The following is a 13,860-nucleotide window of genomic DNA, read 5'->3' on the forward strand; positions in this document are numbered from 1 at the left end:
AACAATATGATAATCAGCTTATTGGACTAGATCAGTAACATGGATAGAATAATTGATACAAACCAAAGAACTTTCAATTGAGATTTTGTAGCTTTTGGAGAGAGTAGAGCTACCCTTCTCCAGCAAGATGTTAAAAACTTGGAACTGAAGGAAACTGATTCAAATAGGTGACTGTAGTCAATTTGCAAAAAATAATCTTGTTACTTGCTCACATTAGTGTAATTGTGATTAAGGTATGACAAATTTGTTGTGGCAGAGTGTGCATCTTAAAGTATATGGGATTTTTAAGTCAGGTTTCCTTAAGTGCATCATGTGAGTATTTTCATCTTAGTTTCTTTGATATGGACTGTGTAACTGCACCACGTGCTTCTGGCTGATCATAATCTTTTTGAAAGAAATATGGAATGGCATGTTCAATAGTCTTGTCAGCATTTTTGGTGACTCGTCAAAAATTTGTGGTCAAAGGTCTGCAATCTGATCATTAGTCTACAATTTTATTTATCATAATATGTTTTTCACGTGTATTTTTTCTGAAAATTTATGCAGCCATTTGTGGAAACAAAACCTCCGGATGATTCACGGAAAGAAATTACTAGACTTCCAAAACGTTTAAAGAAGACCCGCTGAGTGTATTGTGAGACCTGCATTTTAATATAATTTCCAGATAGTGAACTTTGTTAATGCAGCAGAATCCTCTATACCAATATAGGATTTTCACTTTGATGCACCATTCAAGAACTCCTATTTACTTGGCATTAACTTTGCTTGTTTGCAGATCCATGATATGCCATAGGCATCACATAGCTTTCCCGTGTCTACAAAAGAAGCATCCACAAATCACTTTGATTTCTGAAAGACAATAGCCAGAGGGGGAAGGGATGGATCAATTAACTTTTTATCTTACTCCGTTTCAGTGTATATATGCCGGTTGAATATTTAGTTCCAATTATCAGAAATATTAAGTGAAACCTGTACCTCTTAATCAATTGTTAAAGTGTTTTAGGAAGTATTTGCGTATTTAAATATATTTTCATCATCGTACGAATTTTATTTACTTTTGATTCTTGAATCCTAATGACTGGATATCATGTTGATCGAATTTTGAGTTATCCAGTTGGTCTTCTACCGTTTCCAGTTCTTACAAGAACAGATCAATTTAAACAAGCAATTTTCAAAAAGTTAAAACAATTTACTATGTCCTCTGATTGTTTGGTCCAAACTTCCAATTACATGTTTGCAGTTTGCTGAATCAACAAACTGAATGTCCTCTGATTGTTTGGTCCACAGTAGCACTTTCCCTGTAATAATTTAACCTAAAAAACAAAAAAGAAAACACAGTAAGTGAAAGCCAGCCGCTGAGGCTCTTTTCCCTGCTTTGAAATCACACCCCCCCCCCCCCCCCCCCCCCCCCCACCCCCGCCTCTTGCTATTTGATCTGGTATAGGTTTTACATTATCAGGTTCATCAAAATACAACAGAGCACCGTCACCAATATTACAAGCTCTTTAGTTTCTGTAGAGCATTGGAGCCAAAACTAGATTGCTGTTTGTTATCATCTGGTTTAATGTATAGCCCTCTGAAGCTACTTCTCTACAATTACCTGCAATTCACACATTCATCGTCGCAGGCTGATTTATTTATACCAGTGTTATTTATATCACATGTTAGAAAATGATAGTAGTTTCAGTGAGTTACCTATAATATTGAAGCCTGCATCTTTTCCAGTAGTCTACTAAAAGCAGTAGGTGAAGAATTCTGCCCTTCCACAACCTTTTCCGCGGCAGGTCCCATTTCATGGACAAGTTTAACAGATTCTGATAGTCGATTGAGGAGATTCATCAAGGCAATCACTTCATTCCGTTGCAGCTGCAGCTGAAGATTAACACAGAAAACCTCAATTCAAGGTAAAATGACAATGACAGAAGGAAAACTGAAACCAGCGAGTGGTAGCTAATAGGAAAATTATGCACTTGTTGCCAAAGGAATATAAAAGAACCGTAACTGCTCAGAAAACAATGGGTACTTTATTACTGATCTTACACTTGATAAATTGGGTGGACAATAGGTATATACAAGAAGATGAACTTTCCTCATCCCTTGTTGCACTGAAGTTTGTTCTGAACGTATTGGAAATATATTGATGTGGGCACAACCTCTATTTGCATGGCTTAAATCTTGTTCAGAAACATGTGTTCAGATGTATCCTACATGCAGTTGTCTTGGTTCATATCTTGCCAAGACAACTTCAGGCAAGTGTCGCATACTGACCTTTCCTATTGCCATTTCTAAGACTATTATTCAAAGTACAGAAGAGAAGTATACGGTAAAAAGCTGAAGTGCCAAAGGAATCTGCCTTACAACGTTGGAGCAGTGTTTCAAACATGGTTATAAATAAAAAAGGAAATTAGAATGTGAAGTTTCAAATCTTCCATTCGAGTTGATACTTACAGTTTGACTCAAGTGTTCCTCACCATTGACAGAGAAGAGGATTTTCAATGCAGTACCAAGACCAAGAACCTGAAGCTTCCCCCAAAGTCGACACTTCTCACAACCAACACAATCCATCAGTGCGCTGCAATGAAAATGAAAAAAGTTATCTCATTTCCATAAGGACAAGGCATGTTGTACCAGAAAAAATAATAATAATCAACCGCACAAAAAGAGAAGGATTTGATCAGCAAATGTATATTTGAAAGCAAAAACAAAAATGTGGCTTTATGGTACTTCATCAAAAACTGTATAATGTTAGAAATGAATTCTGAGCTATGAAGGTCTGATAGCAAAAAACCACTTAAGTAATCATGGTTTTATCATTTGAAAAAAGAAAAAATCCACATTATAAGAAAGATCAACAATTAGTCTAGAAGGATTTGAGCATAACCTAATGTTTCTAAATTGTCCCTGAATTTTCTGTTTCAGTTCAGGTCCCCGCTGGCCTTTCCATAACTTAGCCTCATCAAAGGGGAGTGGGCATGCAGCTTGCAGTTGTGGATTATAGAGAAGCTGTTTCATTAAGGACTGTGTCTTCAGGTCCTCCATAGGGTTACCAGTTTCATATTCAGCCTGTTCCAAGTACTCTGCTGCCTAAAATGCATTCACAAACACTGTATGGTCAGGTTTACATCAGATGTTTGAAGAAACTGAAAATCCAATGAATTTCACATAAAACAAAAGCAACTATTTCAGAGATGGGACCATCATTCGGTAAATTTTTTGGAGTATGCAATCCTGTAAACAAAATTTGACTCATTTATCAAAGTCGATTCTCACCTTTGTCACAGCTCGGAGGACAAAAAGGAATGTGAAGTACAAGTTTCTAACTCGATCTGGATATCTTAAAACTCGATCATACATCAATGTGAGATTTTGACCCCACTGAAATTGCAAAAGAAGACAGCATAAGATAAACAATTAGATCGCTTAGATCACCATTATGTATATCTATAATTTAAATAACACAAATGCAAAAGTCTACATAAGCTACAAATTACTAGGCCTGGGTTGAGGCTTCTTATCTGGAAACCTTACAAGTGGCATTACAAATTCTTATGAAGGGAACAGTCTAAATCGTTCAAGTGAAATAGATTCACAGTGCAGGTACATAGAGGCTCAAAATTTATACAAACATTAACAAATTTTACGACTGCACCAAAAATTAGTTAGTAAGGATGGAAATATATACCAAATTGTTAGCTTCATCAAGAAGATAATCAGCAGCAATGTGGATCGAAATAGAAGAATGAAGACCAGATATCAATTTGTACAATATCCTTTCCTCTTGGCATAACTGTTTGGATGGATCTGCAGTTGAGGTAGATAATGAACAGACTGTGTCATTGTGAAAACAAGGGTGAAGAACTAAATTAAGAACCTCCAGTCTTAGTAGAAGGGAAACAGCCTCAACAAACATGAAATAACAGAAGCAAGAGACTAACGTAAAACAAGTTTGACAGCATGACCAAGTAGAAATGCACAGCAAATACAACGAAAATCATAAAAGCAAATAATCTTGCAGCAACTTTAAAGAAAAAATTCAAAAGTCGGATAAGGAAGATATCACTTCACTTGATAAATATTAACTTCTAAAAGCTTCAACACAAGCAGAGGTGTTGTTTCCGAAGTACAAGAGAACCAGAAATAGTACATGTGAGAAAGGCCATAAAAGAATAAAGAGCAAAGCTAGAAGAAGCAGCAAAACCATCATAAACCAAAAACATGAATATTACAGCTTATCATCAAATAAAAACAATTTTGGCTTCAAATAACATATGAGATGCATGCATGGAGAGAGGCAGCATGAACTCACATGTAGGGCAATTTTCTGAGTAAATAGCATCCCATATCCTTCTAGCTGATGGACCAGTGTAGCCAGTATAACGTTCAGGATTCAGTTGGAGATTTACATATGTCATCTCAGCTGCAAAAGGAAATGCACATCACTTGATACATCCATACTCAATTTAAGGGGAGATAAACAACCGAGTTGTCTAATCAGAAGAGATAAAACTAAAAGAAATGTGCATTGAATCTATTGATACGGATTATCATTATATAATCTTTCTCTAGTGTGGGTACCTTTATTATTATTATTATTATTATTTTCATTCGGACACACTTTCAAACTATGAGGTTTAAGAGAGTTAGTTTTTAACTTTTTTAAACCGCATGGTTTAAAAGTGTGTCCACATTAAGAAAAATGCGGGCATCTGCACTGCGAATGATTATATATATATAATCAACTAGCAAGCTTAAAATGCAACAATTTCATGCTTATAACAAATTAAAAGTTAAATATGTGGTTGTGCTTGAATACAAACGAAAGACTAACCATTGTCAGTTTCATCATCATGAGTCCATGGGTTGTCGGTTTCTGTCCAGCCTCTGAAAGCCTGACTGTCTAGAGTGCGATCCACAGCAGCCTCTGGCTTTCCTTCTTGACATGCAAGATCATCAGACGAGAGGCCACGAATGAAGGGCTTCTTAAAACTTTCTGGAAATTCAGTTTCAGGGCATTCACAAACACTGCAGTCCCGGAGACGGCACATACCATCATCAGGCCAGAAAGGGCAGTCACACCACAACTTAACCTAGCACATACACCAACAGAGCTTTATAACTATCCGATTCCAGTGATTGAAGGTAAGTGAAACAACAAAATTGGAAAAAAAAATGGAGAACTAAAATACATCAAGAAATGAGCAGGAATCAGAAATATTTTCATCCAGCATTTTTTTTTTCATCCAGCATTTTTGAGACGAACTTCACTTTTTTGAGTTATGAATATTACTTGCTGATGGCATTTTGGTTTCAATTTTTAGCCTATTTGTTTCATATGGAATCATAAACAAACCTTGAAATATCGGAAAAATGGAGTTTTAACAAGCTCCTGTAGTGAAGGATGCAACACTTGCTCATTCAGCTGATTCACAGTCTCGTAATCACAGCAACAATCCTCCACCACGCCGCTGTACTTGTCTTTCTCCTGCACAAAATTCAAAATTCGAATGCAATTAATCGCTCAATCAAGCAGATTGAATCAAACTAACACAATCTAAACAAAATGACAGCACTTATTTATCTAATCCGATCTTTTTAAGCAACGAATTCATAAATGTGAATTTTGCGAGCAGCTAAAATTGAAAAATAAGCAAAAAAAAAAAAAAACAATGCGAAAGCAAAATCATTATCGACATTTTAATTTAATTTCGTAATACCTGAGCACAGTGACAGCTCTTATCGGCCGGTGCAAAGTGAGATAAATTTGGTGATTTTAAAGCATAAGCCAAGGCTACGGCAATCAAAATCGCAATTAGAGCGCCAACTAATAAACTCCATCGCGTTTTGTAACTCGTGCCTTTCTTCTTCTTTTCAGCCTCCGGTTCCACCATTGCACGGTACTAAAAATCTCTGAACGGCCTAATAAAACCAACCTTTATCTGTTTGGTTTCCGAGAAATTGAAAGAGATAAACAGAAATTGGAATTGGCAGCTTAGCGCTACTGTTTCCTTCTGCGTATTGTATGTATTATCTTATTTCATTAGTCAGTAATTAAAACAGAAGTTAGTAACATATTTTTTAGTCAGACAATAACGGGATTTTATATATAACTATAATGTGACTGAAAACTAAAGAGATCAAGGGAAAACGATGGGCGCTGAATGTTGATTGCTGATGGTTTTTGATCGTCTCTTCTCGCTTTCGTGAATTCGAAGCAGTTAAAACAATGGGCAAGAGCAATTCAGGGTACCAAAAGACCGCAAGAACTCTCGTGGGTCGGGCCTGCGCCCAAACTTTATTGGGCTTTTATTGGGGTTTCACGAGTTTTCTCGGTTGCTGATTTTGGGCTTAAGTGCATTCGGGTGCTGATAGTTCTCCTCCTCGGCATTTGTATTCACACCCCACTTATTACAAACAAATCGAAATGTTTGTCTAAAATTCAATAAACTTATACAGTCTGCATGGCCAATCAATTCAGTCCTTCCAAATGAGGAGACAAAGCTCAAATTAATTTTTGTTGCGTCTACCCTCAGGAGCGTTAATTATTTTATTAAAATGATTCAGGATAGAAAAGCCCTTGTCTTTTTTCTTTCCTCCCCTTATTTCAAACTTGGATGGCTAGTGAAGAAAATTACTTAAAAACCACTCGATGATACCCTAACAGAAAAAATTACTTATTCACGTAACTACAAAAGTAAATGCTAGAATGGTAACATATATTAATTAATATTGTCAATTTTTTATCAACTTTCATTTGTGCACACCAAAAAAAAAAAAAAAAAATCCCTTAATTTAATCTTATGTGGTCTTCGTGCCAAACCTCTCAATTGTTCATCTAAATTAATGTTGCCTGTTAGCCTACAAATGTAATGAGTGCCTCAGTGGGCGAGGACATTTCTAGATCTGATTTGCAGAAAGCAATAACAGGCCAGGGGCTAATCAAGGGGCATATAGAGTAGTCAGATAGTCAAACAATGGGTCAACAAGAAAAACTGAGAAAGAGGAACGCACAGTTATTGTGGAGTGGAGAGATGATTGTTTGAGGAGGAGATGCATGGGAGATCACATGCATATATATATATATATTCTGTTTCTGGAAATGAGAAAATCATGGTCAAAATTCGTAAAATCTTACTTATGATATCACAACGGATTTTCATGATATTATTAATAAATTCTATGAAAACGAATTTGAAAGCGATTGCTCTCACAATGTAATTATTTTTCCTGCCATTCTATATATTGCTGTCTTTAATTTATCTATCTGAATCCGATCGTACCAACTGCTCGAAGTGATCTGCATGTCTGTTGATAAGGTTAGTTCTGGAACGAAGTATATTTTCGCATGTAATTATCTGTTTAGAAGGTTTAATTTCATAAATATATTAACTCAACCTATATTTCTGCAGAATATATATATATATAAAACAATAATAACAATTATAATAATGCCCAAATATATGATGCACTACCATGAAAAAGTTTCTATGATATCATTGGGGTTCTTTTTTGAAGAAAAAGAAAATTAAAAAAAAAAAAGAAAAAGTTATTGTTGTTACATGTATCGTTGAAAACACTTGAGCAGTAGCAGGCAATGATCGATGGAGCTCTTTTGGACACTCCCTTTTCTGGTTAAAGCTGATATACGGAAAAGGAAGAACATCACCTCTACTCTATATGAACCCTAGCTATAAGCGACGGTCTAATTTTCAGCATATAATAACAAAAGATAACAACAACACGTAGGATCCGCATATAATAAGTTATAATTTTTCATATTAACCAAGATGAGGCACCAAATTACAATTAACCACAACAAGATACCGTTATTTATTACTTACTGTACGGAGAATGACGTACTTGTCACCATTTTTCTTTCTCGGGCAAACCCACGGCTTTACCACCATATTTTCCGGCTTAGATGATTATTATAAATTTAAAATTAAAAAAAAAAAAAAACTGTGCTTAAGTGATGAACTAATAGTATTGCTGCTTTTACAGATAGACAACAAAGCGGAGTTATCATTCTTTAATTAATAACAAGCTTTAACTTGTCTGATAATTAGATTTTATGAACATTAATAAGCAATATTCAAATCTATATATAAGAAATCAAAACATATACTGCTTAATTAATTAATCAGTCATGGGGCCGAGCCATCATCTTTCTCTGTACAATAATCGCCAACTGCTGAACGCATTAAACTATAGAGTTTAATTTAAAGTGATTAAATAATTAAGTTGTCTACCTAAGCTAGCTTGCAGAAAAACATAAGAGCATACTTTTTTTTTTTTTTTTTCTTTAGACCTATAAATAAAGTTCAAAGCCAAAGGGCACCGGCGTCTTTGAGGAGAGGGACCAAGGTGCCATTGATATGGCAAGCCATGAGAGTCTCAATCCCCCCAAGGAACTTTCCACCAACAAAGATAGCCGGGACAGTCTGATGCTGGCCGTTGGATGAGAGCTGGAAGAGGACGGCCTGGATTTCACGTCCGGCAACATGGTGGTCGAGCTCGACGATGGTGGGGCCAACGCCAAGGCTGAAGAGGAGGCGCTTCGCTACAGTGCACATGCAGCAACCGCTTATGCTGAACAAAACGACGGCGTTGCTGGAGGCCAGGTGGGTCACTATCTCGTAGGTCTTCTCAAGCTTCATCGCTGCTGCTGCTGCTGCCGATGATGATGATGACGATGAGGCCTCGCTGTTGAGTGTCATCGCTTTCGCCATTTGAAGTCCGGCTTTCTTAGCAACCTGCATCGATATGGAGTTTTCTTAGAAAAATTAAATGATGTAAAGAAAGATTCGAAAGATTTTGATGATGTTTGAAGAAAAAAATAAAATAAAAAGCAGTACTGCAATATTAGAAAGTAGAAAGTTTACTGGAGAGACTCAAGGGTTTCGAAGTAGTGTTTATGGAGATTCTGGAAAGCTACGGTCAAAGTTGTGATAGAGAGTTTTAAGAGGAGAGAGATATGCAGGTTTTAACTTCTATAATTGTGGGCACATCAATTGTATTACACATACATATATATATATATAGAATTGTATCACAGTAAAGCTGTCGTATACTTTTATACGTTTTATATTTTTAATTGAATTAGTCTTAATTTATGTTCAATATTCATCAATATTGCAATTTTCAGTTGCGAGGCCCCAACAAATTTGGCAAATTGAATTTCTTAATGTTAACTAGAAGTTGAAGTTGCTGTTTTGTGATTCAATTTTTTAATGGCATTGACTCGAGTCTTATTGTGCGCTGTTGAATAGAAAATTCGAAGTGAAAGGGGTCAAATACTAAAGAACAAAGCAAGTGCTTCGGATGAAGAACAACGGGTTCCTAGGGTTTTGCAAATTTACGAAAAAAATAAAAATGGAACAAAACAAAAGATAAATAGTGGAGAGAAAAGAGAGGGACAAATTCTGACGACACTAGATCCCTATCTCTGGCTTTATTTTCTTATTCGATTTGTACGGATTCACAGTCCCCTGAAGCTAATGCCTAACAGTAATAATCATCCACCTTCAGAATCAGAAGCATGCATTTCCCCGGCCAGTATGGCAGTATCCCTTCTTCTTCTCTTAGACATGCCTGTTAAATACAATTATCAAGAAGAAAACAATGAGAGAAAGGGATGCCTTGAGAGGTAAAATATATTTATTTTGTTAACGGTAGTTAATTGAGTTAAATATAAAACTAAAATTTAGAATGGTTTAGAAATATTAAAAACTAGTGATGACTACTTGCATTTTTAATATTTTAGAATTAGTTGGGTGAAATTTTTTCTTAATTATAATGATAATATATTTGAAACTCTGAATACTTGTTAGTAACATGTTTCAATAGTTTCAACAACATAAATTTTTCAATATCATCATTCAACTACTCAATCCGGTGGCTAATAATTGTTTCTTCTGAGAGTACAGATGGCTTGATCTTAGCCTCAATTTTAGTGTTGCTGGCTCTCATCCCTCTGGTTCAAACATTAGTGACCGGTCGCAAGTATTGTAAGTGGCACTCTAAGCGTTAGCCCACCTTCTCATAGTTTCTTTTGTTAGCCTTTGCTTAGTTTGTTCTCTTTAGTTTATGTTCTCTTTTATTATTCTTTTTTCTTTTTCATTTAATGGTTGTTTTTATTCTTTAACTTGGAAGATTTAGTCTATATCCTCCTCCAAAATATATTCTTCTACAAGTAAGAGAGTCTTGTCTAACCCCCCCACCCTATGATGGTTTTTAACTGAAAAAATAAAATCATTCAACTACTCCATCCAAAAACTTAAGTGAGGCTATTAAGAAATATTATAATAAATCATATGTCTTCTCATCTCATGCAAAATATAGAGCGGAATTAGGACAAATATAAATTTCATGAGATTGAAATGATCAGCAACTGACCTCGAATTTGAATTTCTAATATCATGTTAATTAAATCATTTCATCCAAAAGTTTAAACAATTAAACAATAAGGTTTTGTTTTTTTTTTCAGATTTTATATTATATATATATATATATATATATATATATATATATTTTAGAAGGATTTTATATTATATTTTAACTTCAGATTTTATATTATATTTTAACTTCAAATTTTACGTTACAATTACGGACAGACACATACCAACACAACGGTTTTATAGTACAACTATACCGTATTAACTCTCGTTTTCTAACATGCGCCAGTCAAACAAAGCCAGTAGAGCCCTTATAGCGGGACCCATGTGGGGCAGAAAAAACCAGTGAAGCCCTAAGATGGTGGGACCCATGAAGGGCAGTGCCCCAAAATCCCAACTGAAAAGGATTCGTGTAGAGTCACATAAAAAGACAAGTGCTGTATGTACACATAATGCATGCAGGCGTTGCCTGATATTCGCGTGATCGCCTGTACGTTGCGTTTCAGTTGCAAGTGAAAAAGAAGGTTGTAGATTTTTGTGTGGCGTTGGAGAGAGTGATATGGTTCTGAATATGGTAAAATAAACCGACAAGCCGACAAGAAACGCCTGAAACGCCGTCGTTAGACGGTCAGACTATCGTCTTCTCGTGAGTAGGGACAGTGACGCCGTCGGATTTTGCTATCGTTATCCGTTATTTCCTTTTTTACTCACGGTTCTCACCCCCTTACCAATCCTTCAAAAATTTTATTTAAAAAAGATAAATAATAAACACATTTTTTTTCTTTTTTTCTTTTTTGTCTTTTTAAATGGTCAAAGATCCCAGTCAGGGAATTCATTTCATTGTCCTGTTTTGCCCTTTGGACCGACTCTCGTCTCTTCAGAAGTCATATTATGGGCAGCGCCAAAAAGTTACAGAATGTGTAACCCACAGACCGCTTATCTATGCATTAAATAAATAACAAGGTAATCTTTTTTAAGCAATTTATTCAAACGTATCTTTGATAATGTTATTATGCGTAACCCGTTACGTTAATTATAGATTCAAATTAGTTATTAGTACTATATAATATATGATTCCTGTTCCATTTTTCTGTATTATAACTGTGGCCATTGTCAGCTTTATAACTTTCTCGGCCTACATATGTCGAAGTTCATCATAATGTCCGTGAGTAACAAGTGAATGGTTCTTTTTGACTAGTCAGTCTAAATATGAGGATCGGATTTAATAAATTAAAATATTATAAGAAAATTTTCAACAAATAAACAACAATCACAGTAACAAGTGTGAGTGCGTGTGTTTATGTGTGTGTATATATATATATATATATAGCTCTGCTAACGTAACTTACGCCAGATACAGTAACAATGTACAGTAATGAGCCCCGCTACTGTTGTTGTGTCTGGCGTCAGTTACGTTAAACGTAACTTAGCCAGCACCTATACACACACACACACACACACAATGTAATTTGTTTGATACAACGCCCCCAGTCTAAATTGAAAATGTTTTTTTTTTTTAATTTTATTATGCCTTAAGTTTATTTCTTGATATCCAAATTAAGCTCGTGTCGTCCTATATTTTAAGTTAACGTGCTTGTTTAATCCTTATATTTAAAAAAAAATACTTGAAGACACTCCTATTGTTAAATACACATTCCTACTATAACTTTTTCTTTCCTTTTACAATAATACTCCTACAACAATATTCTTGGAGAAATTAATGAAAAAAAAAGATAATTTATCAAATTAACTTTAAAATAACATAAAAAATTGCACAAACTTTTATACTATTATTTTACTTTTATGACTAATTTGGTAAATTAATTATTAGTAAGATTGTTGCATAGGTACAAAAAAATAGTTCTTTCACATTGATATTTACTGATTAATTTGCTAATTAAATTTTTTTATAGATAAATTAATTTATGTGAAGAGTATGTTGAAGGGGTAAGAATCTTATATATTTTACGCCAAGGTAGTTTGAGATTCTTTTAAAAATATGGGTGCTAAATGAGTACTTAAATAAAAATATAGATACTAACTGAGCATTTACCGCCCTCCCACCCCCAACTTTTACCCAAAAAAAAAAAAAAAGGAAATGATATACACCCTGCCCCAATGCAATAAAGCTATATCAAACTCACTAAGGTAGATTTTTGGGGCAAACTTTGTTATTAGTTCAACTTTTATTTACTTTTGCTTGGGGCTGTGGAAGGGTTAGTTGGTGGGCTCTCTATCGTTAATTTTACAATTGTACATTTTTTTTCTAGATAAAGTACGGTGATACGAGGTAATGTATTAAAATAAAAATGAACAAATAAACCTATTAAGGAGACATAATAAGTTTTTCCCCTCATCAAATAAATATAGCTAAAACTAAATAAATCTCTAAGTAGAAAGATAAATAAAATGATGTATAATAGTAGTGGGAGTGATGCTATAATCATAGTAAGTATCGCAGTATTCTATACTCAATGCATCATAAGTTGCATATCAGTCATAAAATTTTGGAGAATGTAGCAAAAAACTTGGAAAACTTGGAGATTTTTCAACAGAGAATAGTGGGGGCTAGAAGCATTGTACAAGACAACACCGTATGTACTTGTGTTGTAATCGTTCTCTAATAATTAAGATTCTATTTCCAACATTTTCTTTTCTTTCAACAAATAATCTAGAAGAATATTTTAAACTAGCTTATCTATATATTAATTAATAGTAGATAAACATAAGATCCTTTACAACTTAACACATAATATATAATTTACAACAACTTTCTAATACAAATGGATTATAATTAGAACATAACCCAGAAAGAGGAAAAAAGCAAGATGACCCAAAAATGAAAAATAAAGAACCTGAGATAGATATATATAGCTGATTTTCATCATGATATGCGCGTCATGCTATTCCACACGACACAAACAGTGTAAGCAAGAAACCTGTAAATGGGATTGAAACATGCATGCAAAGGGTTTCTCACGTAAACATTCCAACAAGAAGTTGTGATTTCTGCCCTACTCCTTATCCTCCTCCATACATGATCGATAAAATAATTCTGGTTTCTTGTTGCAACGATGGCTGCCGACTGAACATATGCGGAGGCAGCTCTCTTCACTAAATGGTTTCTAATGGCGATACTCGACGAGTCGAAATCGTAGTTGTTACCTTCATGGTTGCTTGCATGGCTTGCAGGAGGTGAGTTTATAATGATATCCTTCAAGCTTGTGTACCTAAGATCATCTTCGACGTCAGAATTGTCCCTTACGCTCGAAGAGTTTCTACTTATTTGCAGGGAAGGGAGTTTCTTGAGCTTGAGGAGTTCTGTTTCCATGGTTAAAAGGCATTAATGAAAGTGACGGGAGAGTTGCAAAATGTGGCCATGCTGCTGAGCGAGGAAAAGTTTTTGATGGAGTGTGGTGATTGAATTTATGGGGATGTTAGAATTAGGGTTTGGTTGCCATCAATGGAG

The 13,860-nt window shown here is 34.9% G+C and overlaps 2 protein-coding genes across 5 annotated transcripts; both read right to left on the reverse strand.

The window, feature by feature from the left end:
• Positions 1–1,153: 1,153 nt before the first annotated feature.
• On the reverse strand, positions 1,154–6,200 carry LOC102621155 (endoplasmic reticulum oxidoreductin-2-like). Of its 3 annotated transcripts, none has more exons than XM_015527005.3 (10): positions 5,715–6,200; positions 5,351–5,482; positions 4,829–5,087; positions 4,307–4,417; positions 3,683–3,828; positions 3,271–3,375; positions 2,882–3,084; positions 2,449–2,572; positions 1,696–1,872; positions 1,154–1,313 (listed from the first exon to the last, which is right to left on the reverse strand). In XM_015527005.3, exons 1-9 carry the CDS (start codon positions 5,886–5,888, stop codon positions 1,696–1,698), a joined length of 1,431 nt encoding a protein of 476 aa, XP_015382491.2. In that variant the 5' UTR covers positions 5,889–6,200; the 3' UTR covers positions 1,154–1,313. The 3 variants fall into 3 exon arrangements, with proteins under 3 accessions (XP_015382491.2, XP_015382490.2, XP_006468052.2); XM_015527004.3 differs by lacking the exon at positions 1,154–1,313 and adding an exon at positions 1,403–1,600 and having other exon boundaries at positions 5,715–6,199; XM_006467989.4 differs by lacking the exon at positions 1,154–1,313 and adding an exon at positions 1,404–1,600 and having other exon boundaries at positions 3,683–3,801; positions 5,715–6,198.
• Positions 6,201–8,100: 1,900 nt separating this feature from the next.
• LOC107175477 (glutaredoxin-C9-like) lies at positions 8,101–9,018 on the reverse strand. 2 transcript variants are annotated; one of them, XM_052435290.1, is made up of 2 exons: positions 8,880–9,018; positions 8,101–8,750 (listed from the first exon to the last, which is right to left on the reverse strand). In XM_052435290.1, exon 2 carries the CDS (start codon positions 8,724–8,726, stop codon positions 8,319–8,321), a length of 408 nt encoding a protein of 135 aa, XP_052291250.1. In that variant the 5' UTR covers positions 8,727–8,750; positions 8,880–9,018; the 3' UTR covers positions 8,101–8,318. The 2 variants fall into 2 exon arrangements, with proteins under 2 accessions (XP_052291250.1, XP_052291249.1); XM_052435289.1 differs by lacking the exon at positions 8,880–9,018 and having other exon boundaries at positions 8,101–8,873.
• Positions 9,019–13,860: the final 4,842 nt, after the last annotated feature.

Source organism: Citrus sinensis, chromosome 2, assembly GCF_022201045.2.
Source record: "Citrus sinensis cultivar Valencia sweet orange chromosome 2, DVS_A1.0, whole genome shotgun sequence".
Taxonomy (NCBI): domain Eukaryota; kingdom Viridiplantae; phylum Streptophyta; class Magnoliopsida; order Sapindales; family Rutaceae; genus Citrus; species Citrus sinensis.